Below are 17,178 nucleotides of genomic sequence, written 5' to 3' on the forward strand. Positions count from 1 at the left end.
TTTGCCTTTTCTCGATATATCTCGTAAAATATCAAAATATCTAAAATTGTTTTATACAAAAGTTTTACAATATAAATATCTCTATTCAATTATGCTACTTATTTTTTGAATAAAATTGTTTTTTTGAATAAAATTGTTTTTTTGAAAAAAATTTTTTTTAATAAATAGCATAGTTAACCCTCACACTGTAAGGGAGGGTCTGACGGACCCAAGCCAAACTTACTTGCGTTATTTACTCAGAGAGTGGGTATAGGAGTCGTTTTTTGTCTCACCCTAAAAAATTGTACTTGAGTGGGGATCCCAACTGTGCAGCGTCAGTTGCCTATGTGCTTTCGGCAATGTACAGTAAGAAGCAAAAGTTCGTGTCGGGTCTGAGAGACCCTTCCCCCCTTACGGTTCTGTATACTTTTTGTGGAAATAGGAAAATGTTTATTTTTTACATTTTTAAGCTTATTTTCACCTTTATTTCACCTCAGTTTTGCATGTGTAAAATTTGGTTCGATTATCTAATACGTAAGTTCTTTTTTCGTAGAGCTAGACATGGTGCAGCGCTCTGCGGAAGAAATAACACGGTTACTTTGTTCACGAGAGAGAACCTGCGGATTACTTCTTCTTTCATTATATGTATAATTACTATTTTTGAAATGTTTTATATGAATAAAAATGTTAAAAATAAATAAAAAACATAATTTTTTTCCAAAAATAAAAGTTTGCATAAATAAAAAAAGGCTACTTTCATGTTCAAACTTAAGCATTTTTTAAATGAAACGCTAAAACACCGTTTTTAAGCCACATTCTTAAGGTTTAATTACTTTCTTTCCGCAAAAATTTTCATTAATTACACAGGCACACAAAAAAAGTGGTTGGTCCAGCGGACCAGACTAGTAAATCCTTATATATTTTGACCCGCTGAATCCAAATCCAAGGTCAGAATTGGAAAGTTAGCTCGTATTTCCTAACCTCAAACAAAAATTTTTTTAATGTTGGCCCGGCTGACCAAACTAGTTAATCCTTATGTATTTTGACCCGCTAAATCCAAATCCAAGGTCAGAATTGCTGAATTGGCTCATTTCTTCGTAACGTCAAAAAAAATTTTTGTTAAATGTTGGTCCGGCGGACCAGACTAATTCATCATTACGTATTTTGACCGGCTGAATCCAAATCCAAAATCAGAATTGATGAATTGGCTCATTTTTTCCTAACCTAAAAAAATTTTTTTTTTAAATGTTGGTTCGACAGACCAGACTAGTCTATTCTTATGTATTCCCAGTGAACACAGTAATATAGCAGCAGTGTAACAGCAATGTAACCGAATATAACAGGTTACGTTACTCTGAAATTACACGTAACTTACATGTAAGTTACAATTTCCGACTCAGCAATATAACATGTTATAATTACATGTTATCTAACCGTTACACAACAGTTACAAAGAAAAATAAAATAAAATAAAAAATTCATTTTTTAAAAATTATTTTTATCAACAGCACATACTACATTTAAAATAAATTTTTATTAATTAATTAAATTTAAATTATGTTATTTTTTATTTTATTCTTACTTGCCGCTGCTAGGTTTGAACCCGGGACCTTAGGATGACGAACCTTGTACTCTACCTGCTACGCCAATTTGACTCATCGATATGGGTACTTGTTATTGTCTACATATACTTATATGTTATAAACTGACGCAACTATATTATTTTTTATAAAAGCAATTAAATTTTGCAAAACATATTAAAAATAAATAGCATTAATTTATTTACTTATTAATTTCATTGTTAAATTTATCTTTTTCCATAACCTTAATAATTTGATGGAAATTGCGATCTATTTAGCACTAATCTTTGAAGCGTTCAAATGATTAATTAGATGGTTAACTATATAGATCGTAATTCTAAGAAAAATTGAATAGTATACATTTATTATTCTGTTTTTGTTCAGCACATGCCATGATAAATTTCGATTTTGTGCATTTTTTATGCACAGTAATTGTAGACAAACCGTTATTTTTGAAAACATTATCTTTATAATAATTTTTTTTATTATCAAATAGGTCTATCATTTAGGATGTTATAATGTTGTCTGATTTCTGAGTCAACTACGACGCATCGTTCCGTAATAACATTGATACGAACATGTTATGTTACGATTATACAAATTTTGTTGAATAACTGTAACGCCAAAACGATGTATAACAGCTATATCACTTGCGTATAACAAATATTACGTAACAGGTTATTTCCATGTCATATAGCACCTACATATCACAAGAATAACAATGTTAAATTACTTGTAACTTCCATGTTATATTGCCGCTATAAAATGTGTTCACTGGGTTTTGATTCGATGAATCCAAATTCAAAGTCAGAATTGCTGAATTGGCTTATTTTTTCCTAACCTCTGATATAAAATTCCACAAAACCGGAGAAACATTAATGACAAAATCAAAGATCTCTACAAAAATTCCTTCTGTATCGAAATCGCAAACCAAGAATCCGATTGAGTCCCCAAGAAAATATGTAGTTCTTGTCATAAAATGTTGTGAAATTGTGAAAAGAACAAGACAAAACTGAGAATAAGAGTACCTGCCATATGGAAGAAACCAATGACCAGAGAAGATTGCTATTTCTGTATGACAAGTCTGAATGGACACATCATGGTCAGTCTAAACAACACAAAGAGTCGGCATTATGCTACGCCAATGTTTCAAGTTTAACGAAAACTATGTATGTATCAGCATCCGACAAAACAAACGGTGAAATCATGGATACAAGTATTAATTCTAAACTCAATTAAATGGAAATTGATGAAAGTTTGGAAGAATCTGAGAGTGAAACTAAGAGCGAGACTGAGAGTGAAAGTAGATCAACTGATGGTGACTGTGTTCCGTATAATATTTTTAAAAAACCAGGAAAAATAACACAAGAGAAGGTGAACGATCTCGTTCGAGATTTGGGTTTGCCCAAAGATGGAGCAGAGTTTCTGGCGTCCTGGTTGAAACACAATGCTAGGGAGATGAAAAATGTGCAAACCTCTTATTATCGTGACAGAGAAAGAGAATATCGGCAATACTCCTCTGCAGATGAAGAATATTCATTAATCTATTGTCACGATGTTATCGGATTAATGAACAAACTAAAACCTGGATGTTACAAGTCTGATGACTGGAGACTATTCATCGATTCTTCTAAGAGAAGATTGAAAACAGTGTTACTACACAATACTAATGTAATGCCTCCATTCGTATAACGCACTCGGTAGTGATAAAAGAAGAGTACACAAATCTGAAAACAGTTTGTGAAAACATTAAATACACAGAACATAGATGGCAAATTTGTGGGGATCTGAAAATTCTCATCATATTATTGGGTCAATAATCAGGTTTCACAAAAAATCCATGTTTTCTATGTAAATGGGATAGTAGAGATCGAACGAACCATTACATAAAAAAAGAATGGCCGACAAGAACGTCTCTGCAACCTGGATCTAAAAATATCATAAATAAACCGTTAGTTGAGCCTTCAAAAGTTTTTCTTCCATCTCTTCATATCAAATTAGGATTCATAAAACGATGGGTAAAAGCTTTGAATAAAAAAGAAGAATGCTACTAGTATTTACAAGAAAAATTTTCCAGCATCTCTGATACAAAATTGCAGGAAGAAAATGGACCTCAAATACGTAAAATGTTGAGAGACGACAATTTTGTCACCAAAATTAATAAAGACAAAAGAGCAGCATAGCTAAGTTTTAAAAGTGTCACAGAAAATTTTCTAGGAAACCATAAAAGTGAAGATTACAGAGAAAGGGTGGCGGAAATGATGGGAAACTACAGAAAACTAGGTTGCTTAATGAACCTTAAGTTGCATTTCTTGGATTCTCATATCGACTACTTCCCAGAAAATTTAGGTGATTATAGTGAAGAACAGGGAGAAAGATTTCATCAAGACATCAAGGAAATGGAGCATCGATAGCAAGGCAAGTGGGATGTCAACATGATGGCCGATTTCTGCTGGATGCTCAAACGAGATGTCTCTGTGAAAGTAAAGAAAGGTAAGAAAAAGCCATTGCACAGAACCTTTGAGAATAAGAGTTAGATATAATAGAAAAAGGAAGTAAATTTTCTACGCTATTCATTCATAAAAGCTCAGACCTGTCATACGTATTGAATTTTCAAAATACATAAGGATTGACTAGTCTGGTTCGCCGGACCAACACTTAAAAAAAATTTTTATTGAGGTTAGGAAATGCGAGCTAACTTTCCAATTCTGACCTTGGGTTCGGATTCAGCGGGTCGAAATACATAAGGATTGACTAGTCTAGTCCGCCGGACCAACCACTTTTTTTTTGTGTGCCTGTGTTATTATCGACTCTTAAAGGCGGAAACCGAGGCATTTGTCTCAGTAATGGACTACACAAAGAAGGGAGGGGGTGATCCCCGGAATCCTCTTCTCTACCCATATCTAACCTCTCTCCCATACAACATGATCCCGGACCACCACACTTGCTAAACACCGAAAATACTACCAACAATACAAAAGACAATAAAATTACACCCAACCCTACCGTTTCAGCTAAAACAATATCAAACGACACTGCCGCTGGAAAGGTGATGACATCGCACCCAAGCTCACCTGAAACAACTTCAGACATTGACTTAACACCCCAAAGAGACAGCTACAAAAAACAAACAGACATGGAAATAAAAGACTCAAGCACATCCCTCATCAACCCACGTAAAAGGGCCAAAGAAAGCGACGATGACGATGACAAAAACACACCAAACAACTATGAAGGTCAGGTAACCGCGGCATCACGCCAACCCGGCACACACAACACAACCGATAAAAACCTCACACACCTCACAACACAATAGCAAAAAAAGTAAGCCGTCTGTACTCACACCCGCACCCCCCTCCAATCAAATTAGCGACCACAACCCCACTAACCTAAAACTTAGCAACAACTCAACAGAAAACAATAATAACAACAACACTAAGATTCATAATTTCCGAAATTCAAGTAAATAATCAAACAACTCACTTCTCCCCTTCATCCATCGACCCTCCCGCTAAAGAAGCAACAGAGAAAAAAAGCCAAACATACAAATACACCAGAAAAGACCCGGCGCCGTACTTGGTCTATATATATGAAACGAGAACAACCGGAGCACCATTACATCCCCTCAAAATAAGTAGATTAATCGCCGGAATTGCTCAAAATAAAGTTCTCGAATGCAAAAAAATAGGCAAAGGCAAAATACAATCCTCCTTCTCATCGGCAGAAGCCGCCAATAAAATCATTGACTCCGCTCTCCTAAAAGCATACCATTTGAAAGCTTTCATCCCTACCTTCTGCGCGATAAGAAAAAGAGTTATCAAAGATGTTCCCATAGACATTGACATTAACCACATTGCCAACGAAATAGACACTCCCCACAACATCCGAATCGCAAAAGCCAAACCGACTCAACCGAAGGATTAGAATTAAAGGCAAACTCCAGTTCATCCCATCCACATCAGTATGCATCAAATTCTCGGGACAAATACTACCCAAGTACATCTCAATCTATAAAATTAGATACGAGGTACAACCTTACATCCCCAAGACTAAAATATGTTATAGCTGCTATAAAATAGGACACACAAGCACCTAATGTCGCAGCAATCCTAGATGTCTCTTTTGCGGATCAGAAAGACACAACGCTGCAGACAAAGATCAATGCCCGGCAAGACACGTGCCACACTCCTGTATCAACTGCAAGGGAGAACACCTGGCAATCTCAAACAAGTGCCCGATGGTACAAACACAAAAAAAGTTGTCACAATAGTCACCTTGGAGAACATCCCATATGCGGAAGCAAAGTCAAAATTAGAAATCTAAAAATTAATCTGCCAAAAATACATTGACCCGCATCAAATACTACGGACTGCACACACTACTTCAAGAAAAACCCTCCACGAAAAAAAACATCATAATACACATCAATTTCTCCTCCCATCGAATATCAAGACTACTCTCAGCTACACGCCAAATCCAACTACTTTCACACGCGGAGCTGCCACACATAACAACAGTAATCACAACTACGAACCAAACACTTACAGACACAACAGATTCGCCAGCCTAGAAATCGAAGATGATGATGCCTCGCAAGAACACAGCAACACATACGCCCAAATAGTCTCTGGCGAAACTAGCAACCGGACCTCTAAAAACCCGTATACGTCATCGTCACTTTCGCCCACTTCACCCGGCTCAGCAACCGCCCGAACAATAACTAACTCCCTCCACGCGCTCAAACAAACAAGGCAACAAGTCCTTCTTCCCAAAAGCAACATACATCACGAACAAAAACAGACAGAATGCTCCAACCGACAACAACAAAAAGAAGCAGGACCCTCTTCTTCTCCCCCTACTCCCTTAGAAGAAGGACACCTCGAAGAACCACGCACTTCTCAATGCAACAATCATTGCAAGACTCCACTAGCTATAAAACTTGATTCCTTCTTCACAGAACTTATTACTTACGTTCTCAAAGAAATCCTGCCCGCCCTAACCAACGGCAACTTTGACCTCGGAATGCTGATACACATAATCACCTCCTTCTTTCAAGAAAAAGTAGGACGCTGGACTCATCAAACAAACGTTCCTCTACTAAGCAGCCCCAAGTATCACCAAACCAATCAACAGGAACAACTCTCATCCTACAATCATCATGACTCATAGCTTAAACGTCTCCAAACCTTATTGGGCGAGCCTGAAGATAGTCTATTGGAACTGTCAGGGGGCCCGCGGCAAATTACCAATACTCCAAAAGATCGCCACTGAATTTAACGTTATATGTTTACAGGAAACTCTACTTTATCCTCACTCTCCATTCAAATCAAGGAATTCAGCGCGCTAAGACGAGACATTACAGGTCAAGGCATGAGAGGACTATATATTCTCATAAGAGAAGACATTTTTTACACAAATGTCAAACTAGAATCACTATGCCATAGCTCACTAGAGCTCTTGGGAGCGGAATTGACAATGGACAACACCTCATTCCTAACAGTTAACATATATAGACACCTCGGACAAAACACCCCGCTAAATAATTTCAACAAGCTTTTCAAACTCCAGGAAAACTACAAACATTCTTTGTTCGTAGGAGACTCAAACGTCCACCACCCCTATTGGAGTCAAGCTACCGACGACGTAAATGGAAAAACTGTCGCAAAGGCTATCGACCAAAACAACCTAATCATTCTAAACGATCGAGCGCCCACTTTCCTTCACTCAGGCAAAACTCAATCATCAACAATCGATCTTGCACTGGCGTCGGCCAACACCGCCGCCTAGTGCGAATCAGAAACCAGCAATGAGTGCTGGGGCAGTGACCATCTCCCAATTTATATTCACCTACAAGGCACACCTAAAAAATGCCGAAGTTTCAGCTACAAAATCAACCTCAAGGACTACCAGCTCCGTTAACTTCACAATCTATGCGCTAACGACACAAAATTCACGACAACACAATCACAAAACCTCAACGAGCACACGGCAATAACTACGTACGAAGCACTTACAACAAACATCAAAAACAAGATCAAAACCCTCATCCCAGAAGGGCAAACACTAGAACCAAAATCATTCAAGGTCAGAAGGAAACAGAAATCCCCTCCATGATGGAACGAAGAATGCCGAAAAACAATAGAGGATAGGAAAAAAGCACTCATACAATACAAAGACAGACCTACACTAAATAATCTTAAGACATACAAAATTCAAAAAAAATCACAAATAAAATCCTTAAAAAACAAAAAACGCACGGATAGAGAGTTCTGCAGCTCTTTCAACCATAAAACCCCAACCCCACAAATATGGAATCTCATCAGAGCCTTCAAAAAACGACATTCCAACCCTTCCTCAACAGACTCGGACTCCAAAAAAAACTGAAAACACGGCCAAAGAAGCAATCAGCAAGCTGTGCCCCCCATCTTGCCTCCACCTCTATCAACCAACAATAACACACAAATGCTACTATCCAGAAGACAACAATAAAACGCTAGATCAACCCATCACCATAGACGAATTAACCACAGCAATTAGGAAATCCAAAACACACTCTGCTCCAGGGCTCGATCAAATTAGCTACTCAACCTTCAGGCACTCCCTGAACATTACCTGTAGCTTCTGTTAAATATCTTCAATAAATTTTTCTCCCAAGGAATAATTCCCCCAACATGGAAACAATCCCTAACGATACCCATTCTGAAAGCAACAAAGGACTGAGGCCCATTTCGCTCCTGTCATGCATATTCAAAACCATGGAACGTATTATTTATAAAATATGTGAACTATTTGAGTTCTGTGAACTCATCACAGAACTCAAATGGTTCACAGAACATAACTTTATTCTACCTGATTTCCAAATGGGATTCAGAAATGAGCGCTCCTGTACCGACAACATAGTCGCACTTGCCAGCTTCATACACACTAGCTCCTTAAAAACGAAATTACCGCAGCAGCATTCCTGGACATCAAGGCAGCACTTGACAACGTCATTCCGTCAATACTGCTGCAAAGCTTATGTGACATCGGTATTCCCCCAAACACCACAAAATTCATAGCAAACCTCATCACCGAAAGAGAAAACTACTTCATCGTCAACGGCAAATTATCAGGACTCTTCACACACACAAAAGCACTCCCCAAGGATCCATTCTGAGTCCCCTCCTATTCCACATTTATGTCAAAGACATCGGGAAGAAACTACCCAACAACACACACATCCTTCAATACGGGGATGACATCGTAATCTTTATGACCTCAACAGCAGACTTCGCGACCCAAAGAATACAAAACGCAATCAACATTATAAGAAATGTTCCCTAATTGAAAAAGGGCTCAATTTATCTCCTAAAAAATCTCAATTCGTCTTATTTCATCGCCGCAAAAGAACCCACAATATCTACCCGGGCTCAACCCTTAGCTATAAAAACACAGAAACCCCGCAATGCCAAACTGTCCCACAAGTTCCTGGGAATATGGTTCGATGAACGGCTCACAGGCAACAAACACTTTGCGGAACTTATAAAAAAAGGCTGCAGCATCAAGAATGCCATCACCTCCCTTTCAAGAATATGGTGGGGCTCTCATCCTCAACTTCTACTAAACTTATATCGAGCAGTATTTAGAGGAGCCATAGAATACGGAAATCAGATCTTTCAATACCGAAACAACGCCACGATCTTCTTAAAATTAAAACGTCTTCAATATCAAATTATAAGGACAGCCTTAGGCTACCGCACTTCCACTCCCATCAACGTCATGCTAAACGAGGCCTGCGAACCTCCGCTCCAAAACAGAATCACATATTTGTCAGACAAATATATCTATCGCAGTTTAGCTAGTAAATACAACATACCTATTCTTTTCCTAGATCAATTAAGCCTAGCGGCCAACACCCGCAATAAGAAACTACTAATTCTAAAAACTTTTCCTCTTTACAAAAGCTATGTTATGATCAAAACAGAGAAAAAGCGCATTTTCAGATCCATTATTGCTTCAAAGTTCAGCATCTCTAATCAGGCTATGAATCACAATGTCAACATTAATCTCAAGTTAACAGAAATAAGTAATACAGATTCCAACCAATATATACAACTCAAATTCCGCGAACTTCAAAATAAATTAAATAAGGGAGATATATAAGGGCGGGAAATATATACAGACGGCTCCAAAATAAAACCTCTGCCGGCTCCAGCATATACCTCGCACACACAAATCAAACAATAAGACACAAATTCCCACCGGAGACCTCAATATTCACTGCTGAAGCCTGGGCAATTCTCCAAGCAATTAACACAATCACAGAACTAAAATGGAAAAAATCCGTCATCTTCACTGGCTCGCTCAGCGTGCTAAAAGTCATCTCGTCCCACCACGAAACTACCTCATCTGCTGGATAAAAAAAAATTATTCAATGCGCATATGCAAAAAATCAACATCGAATTAATATGGATACCAGCACACAAAGGCATACAAGGAAAGAAACGTGCCGACGTCGAAGCCAAAGAAGCCACTAAACACGGATTCGCTCCTGTTTTCAGAATACCACACACTGACTTTTACGCTCAAGCTAAACAAAAATTAAAAAACGCAACCACAGAATACCATTCTCAAACGGCCATCCACAAGGGCCAACACTACGCAAGATACTTTCAGCAAGAGACTAAGACCAAGCCCTGGTTCCATGGAAAAAACCTCAACAGAACGGAAATTGTCACGCTCAATCGTATCCGCAGCAATCACTACAATCTCAACTACAGCTTATATCGGAAAAACATGACCAACTCCCCGTACTGCACATGTAGATTAGACATACAAGACATAAATCACGTAATCTTTTACTGCCCTGAAAACATACATAGGTCCAGACATATTATGAGACACATCCAGCAATCTTCTTCCACCCCCATCGAACCAAAGAATATTTTCAATCACATCGCAAATCCTAATCCTAAAATATGCAGACTTATTGTCTCTTTTCTCAAAGCAAATCATCTCCTAATCTAACCTCAATTTAAACCCCCCCCCCCCCCGTGCGGCGAGCCGGTCGCCACCTGGCTTGGATGACCGTCGCAACCTAGGGGGAAAAAGACGGGGAGTTAGTGTAGAGCAACCTTAAACACTGTCATTCATTCCTTACCGGCTCACCACGCGGCTCTGCAAGACCTCGCACGCATCTCCATCAACAGCGCAGAAAACTATCTCATAACCAAACACAGGCCAAATTGTCCCTCTAGATAAACAAAGACGGGAGCCTTAAGGAAAAGAAGAAGAAAAAGAAGAAGAAGAAGAGCTGTGCCCAAAATTTAACGCAACAGAAAGAAACGTTTGAGGACTCAAATTAATCGTATTCTCATGTACTTTCGAATGCAATATGGCGTTGTTAAAAAATTCAATATGGCGGTCAATACGGCGCGCATATACCCCATGAAATGTTAAGCCTCACCCGAAAATGGCCACGCCCAAAATTTAACGTAACAGAAAAGAATTCTACATTCTACATGATGAATATAATATATTATATGAAAAACGCTGTGATACAAATACAAACTACCATTCCATGAAAGGTAATCTTTTGCCACTTGGCGTACGACGCTTTCCGTTCCGACCCTTTGCCTTCCTAATCTTCCGACATTTTACCTTCCTGCACACTTCGCCTATAATACTGCAAAATATAAAACCACGATACAAATCGGTCTAACGCTTTGAATTTCGAAATTCTACATTCAAAATCGTGATCCGAGGTTTCGAAAGCCTCCGAACAATAAATTTAAAGGAAATCTAGTGTAAAGAAATTTGATACAAAAATCACGTTGCATACGAAAGTACAAGAGAATACGATTAATTTGAGCCTTCAAACGTTCCTTTCTGTTGCATTAAATTTTGGACACAGTTCTATCTCAGTTGACGTGGAATGTCCCATATTTATAATGACAACGTTTCCTTTAGACGCTTATGCGTGCTTATGCGCTAAAAACATCATTCTTTTTCTGCTACTACAATATATCTAAGAAGATAAACTGACAATAAGGTGCGTGATAAAAGGATGTCCAAATATATATAAAAAAGGATGTGACATACATTTTTTTTGTAAGTATTACTTTGATATCTATAACCTCATTTCAAGAGCATATAATGTATCTGTTAGCATTATTAAGTGTTATTCTTTAAATATACATATAAACATTAGAAAAATGTCAACAAATTACTCGTAGTAACCATATGTGACATTTACTGGCACGTATATGTATATATGCATTCCACTTGACAATCAACGTATGTATTAGGTGTGCAACTTAATTCTCGGCCTTTTTTACAACATTTTGATGATTATTTATAAAAAAAGGATTTTTAAAAAGAATTTATAAAAAAAGAATTATGACAAGGATTTTCATTAAAAGTTCTTCAAGTTCTTCATCTTCAACTTTTTTTGGTTAACCCGAGTGTTCTTCATCTTCAAAATCCAAATTTCCACTTTTAAATCTTTGGAACCACTTTTTGCACGTACTGTACAAAACAGCATTTCGCCCAAAGCCAAACAAATAATTTCCTTAGCTTCTGCGGCATTTTTTTCCAATTGAAAGGTAAATACAAGGCAGTGCCTTTTAGATGCTGCTGTCAAACAATATCGTTTTCACTCCTGCGTTCTGAAGTTATGTCAGCAGGACTCCCATTTATCGTAGTGCATTTTGAAGCTTAGGCTTGGTACTTTTAAACCACCACAAGACGAGAAAAAATTTTAATTTGAATAGGTGCTGTTATTGATTAAATTTTGGGGCCAAGAATTAAGTTGCGTACTTAATACATAGCAGACAGCACTTTCCTATAGGTTATTTAGTCATGTACAAAATGTACGCTGTGCGTCAACAATTCGTTTCATTCCCCAAGTTTATATAGAATATATTACATATCCTATATAAACTCATTAGGCGAATAAAACGAATCGTTAACGCGCAGTGTACATTATGTACTGGTACGCCTAGAGAATCAAAATTAGCAGTCTAGTATATCATAGAAGTCTGTGATTAGTCCACCGCTTAGTAGAGCCAGTATCCCTAGGTGTAAGGATTGGCAGCACCACAATTACACACAGCTACACCTCACTATACTTTTAGTACAGGCTTCGCATCTACTATACACATAGACACAGTCTCAAGACTTTACTCGCAAAGTCGACACATAACACTTGTACTTGTACAAACATGAGCATATTATAAAGTTCAATTGGTTAATAGTTAACCGACATCTTCATTCCATAGATCTTACTCTACCTATCCTGCAAATACTACAATTGGTGACCCCACATAGGAGTTAAAGAACAAATGTCAAAATTCTTTGCTTAAGTATTTTTTTCCCAATTCATATGGAACGTCACAAATTACTGGATTAGGTAAAATCAAATTTTGCATAAAAATAATTTTAACTGTTTATTTTTTTCGTAAAGTTTGATGCAAAATATCATCATTTGTGAAATAAGTAAATAGAAAGTGTGGTAAATATACCGATTAGGGGAGCCCGCCCCGATAACTTTGGTTTTGACATATGTTGTCAAGATCACCCTCCTGAGTGACCTTGAAAAGATTTTAGCCGTCGCTCGTGATTCGTTAAAAAGTTATTAACAAAAAAGTTTCATAATTACGACATATAATTATTCAGTATAAAAGTATATCAGATGAGTTTGCAACTTTCCACGTGTAGCAAAGTTTACCCCCCCCCCTCCCTCTGCTTACAGAGCGAAACGACGTTAACGCTTGTACTTTACCACAAGGGTTTACGACATTAGATTTGTAATTGTGGCCAAGTAGTGAATTTAAAATGTTTGGGTTAGATTAGAAAAAATCCGGGTAGGGGGTGCAGAGGGAGAAGCCCCTCCACCGCCAACGCGTTTTCTAAGAATAACCCAACCAATTTTATGTCGCTATTTGGATAATGCGAAAACATTAGAAACGAACAACGTGGATTTTTTGTAGAGATGTATATGTTAATTGTATTTTGGTGAAACAGCGACTTTCATGCGTTGTAAATAGGGGGAAGATGTTGGTGGACCTCGCTTGGCGTAAGAAGTCAAAAACCTATATGGAACAGTACATAAATACTTTATTCAATAACATTATTATTAATGAGATAAATTTTGCTCATTATTTCAAAAAATACGTCAATCCTTTTTTTGAAAGAATAAGTCCTAGAAAACGCGTGGGCGAGGGACGGGCGTAGCCCCCTCCCCAGATTTTTTCCTAACCTAACCCAAACATTTTAAATTCGCTATTTGGCCATAATTTCAAATCTAATGTCGCAAACCCTTGTGGTAAAGTACAAGCGTAAACGTCATTTCGCTCTGTAAGAAGAGAGAGGGGGGTGAACCTCGCTACACGTGGAAAGTTGCAAACTCATCTGATATACTCCTATACTAAATAATTATATGTCGTAATTATGAAACTTTTTTTGTTAATAACTTTTTAACGAATCACGAGCGACAGCTGAAATCTTTTCAAGGTCACTCAGGAGGGTGACCTTGACAACATATGTAAGGGCCAAAGTTATCGAGGCTAATCGGTATATTTAACCTTTAAAATTATTAAAATATTTTTAATTAATAATTATTCCAAAATGGGTTGAAATTTTTTGTAATGGCTTCTTATGGTTAGAGAGTAATCTAAATAACAATTTTAAGTTAAGGGAAATACAAGAAGAAAAATTTATAAACAAAAAATATTTAAAAATGTACCATTGTTTTCCGATTAATGTAGAATGAAATTCGTCCTTTCTCACCCTAAGGTACACACGCACGCACGCACGCACGCACGCACGCACGCACACACACACACACACACACACACGGGGATGCAAGAAGGAGCCTTCGTCCCCCCATCTCGCACTCACCCATCCGGTAAGTATCTTCGTACCCTGAGGGTTAACCATCAATAAAGAAAAATCAGTATAAATTTAATATTAAAAAAATTCACTACATTCAAAATTACTACGTCTCGAAAAATTTTTTTTTAATGTCTTTTACGGCATGCATACAAAAATTTATAATAGAATATAAATAACTATGTACTTAACTCGTACTTTATCATCAACAAAATACTTTTGCGTACTTCTGCCCAGGGCACTTCTACCGGCAGGGTGCGTGCGGGAGGTGGGACCGAAGGCCCTCCTGTACCCTCCCCCCCTCGTGTGTGTGTGTGTGTGTGTGTGTGTGTGTGTGTGTGTTTGTCTGTCTTTTATCAAAGATTATCCTAAAAGTTTTGTAAATTTTGTTGTAAATTTACACTATTTATATTTTAAGTTAAAATTTCGCAAATTTAGCGAAAATCATTAAAACGCATGCGTATGTAGCCATGGAGCATACTCATGTTGCTGTATTTTTTTTGTTTATAAGTTTTTTTGTATTTTCCCCAACTAAAAATTGTTATTTACATTACTCTCTAACCATAAGAAGCTATTACAAAAATTTTCAGTCCATTTGGAGGTGGAGCTATGGTTCGGAATATTTACCTTTTATTTATTTATATAAAAAAATGTGAGTATTTCACGTTACGCCTTATTTTCGTGATATTAGAAAATGTAGGAAAATATCAATTTTCATATCGCCAATAAATATAATTTCAAAACAGAATAAAAAATCTGATCATAAATTGTTACAGTTCACTTTTTCAGCTTTTATTTGATCGCCGATTTTATTATTTTCTCTTTTGTTCTATTAAATTTTTGCAAAAATTTTTAGGAAATTTTTAGGAATTTTAGTTCCTTTCCTGAGTCTTTCCTTTCAATAAAAAAAAAAATGTCAAAATTGATTGAATTTATTGAGAGAGATTAAGCCAACAAAGTTCGTGGGTTACGCTAACCCAAGTTCGTACTAATCATAACTTTTTAACAGTTCGTACCTTAAGAATTAACCATCAATAAAAAAAATCAGTATAAATTCAATATTGAAAAAAATTCACAACATTCACAATTATTATGTCTCAATAAAGGTTTTTTTTCAATGTTTTGTACTGCATGCATATAAAAATTTATAATAAAATATAAATAATTTGAAAAAAGTGTTACAAAACACTACACAACCTTCAGAAATGTCCACTGCAGGAGTACCCATTTCCATTAAACTGCTTTCCTTCTTTGTAAATTCAGTCTCTTTTCTTGATCCTTTATCTAATACTTTATCCAATGGTCCTTTCAATTGTTGAGTATTTGGTTTAAAAGAATAATATTTCTTTAAGGAACCCTCCACAGACTTTAATGTAGAATTAACCGTTACCCTATATATAATTGTACAAAATAATTATTTATTTACCAAAATTTATTAATTAAAAAATAATCTATACTAACGGTTTCTTAAAACTTAGCGTATCTAACTCCGATGTATTTGTGACAGGTAACTCCTGATTGTTTTGTTGTTGACTATTCAAATTTTTCAATACTTCATAATTAATTTTGGACGATATTTTTTTTTCCTGCAGCATTTTTTCAATTGCTTCACCTAATAGAAAAAAAAATGATTTAACAAAAATAATAAATATATTTTTAAAAAATAAAAATTTACTTACCTGCAGTATTTGCAGGCATTTTATGTTTTTTGGAAGTTCTTCTTCTTTTTTTTTCAGGTTTACCTTCTTCTTTTTCTTTTAAACGTTTCTCTTCTTTTTCTTTTTGTTGGACAAGATACTCAGCGTTTACTTTATTCCAAAGAGCAGATTTAGATTGTGATTCTTTTTCCGAAAGAATATAGCTGTTTAATTCCTCATCGTCGATGTCATTCGTACAAATTTCTTCAGAAGACTAAAAATAAACTTTCTTAACTATTTTAGATGTTTAATATGTAATTTAGAGAAGAGTTGCTAAATGCATACCAGTTGTATTTTTTTTATCAATATTTTACTTTTTAATTTAATATAAACTTAATGCAAACAATATTTAAGGAAGACTCAAACTTTGATCCCACACTAAGTTTTTAATAAGTTATATTATACTTCTCTCACTAAAAATACATGAGAAAACAATTCCATTTGATGCGTATTTTTTTTATCAATATTTTACTTTTTAATTTAATATAAACTTAATGCAAACAATATTTAAGGAAGACTCAAACTTTGATCCCACACTAAGTTTTTAATAAGTTATATTATACTTCTCTCACTAAAAATACATGAGAAAACAATTCCATTTGATGCGTAATAGCTTTCTCTATACAGACTTTGTACACGCGATTCACAAATAGCAATCGAGATTGATGTGCATGAAATTAGCATCGCCATTTCTATTTAAAAAAAAAAATTGTGCTAAATTGTGCTAGGTTTGTGCTAAAAACCAAGTGTAAAAATAAAATTTTTTTGCCAGCACCTATTATGACTTATGTGCTAAATTGTGCTAGGTTTGTGTTAAAAACAAAGTGTAAAAATAAAATTTTTTTGCCAGCACCTATTATGACTTATCGTCAAAATAAAAATTGTGCTGGATACAACATTATATACTACATATGGTGCCGCAAAAATTTTAATCGTATTCCTTCCAGTTCCTCACACAAAAAAATAAAAAATCGTAGCCCGCGCTCAAAAGTAAAGTGCCCTTAATATTACTGCGTTGCAAATATTTCCAGTTGAGCTGACTTGTGCTACGC

General features: G+C 36.2%; 1 protein-coding gene across 1 annotated transcript in view; it reads right to left on the bottom strand.

The window, feature by feature from the left end:
* Nucleotides 1–17,178, bottom strand: part of LOC105839336 (transcription factor IIIB 90 kDa subunit) — a 168,189-nt gene that overhangs the window by 19,903 nt on the left and 131,108 nt on the right. Inside the window, exons 12-14 of the mRNA XM_036294521.1 lie at nt 16,109–16,340; nt 15,891–16,041; nt 15,627–15,820 (exon numbers count right to left, since the gene is read on the bottom strand). Coding sequence (XP_036150414.1) covers nt 15,627–15,820; nt 15,891–16,041; nt 16,109–16,340 — 577 coding nt within the window. The remainder of the gene's footprint in view (nt 1–15,626; nt 15,821–15,890; nt 16,042–16,108; nt 16,341–17,178) is intronic.

This window comes from Monomorium pharaonis, chromosome 1 (genome assembly GCF_013373865.1).
Source record: "Monomorium pharaonis isolate MP-MQ-018 chromosome 1, ASM1337386v2, whole genome shotgun sequence".
NCBI classification, from domain to species: domain Eukaryota; kingdom Metazoa; phylum Arthropoda; class Insecta; order Hymenoptera; family Formicidae; genus Monomorium; species Monomorium pharaonis.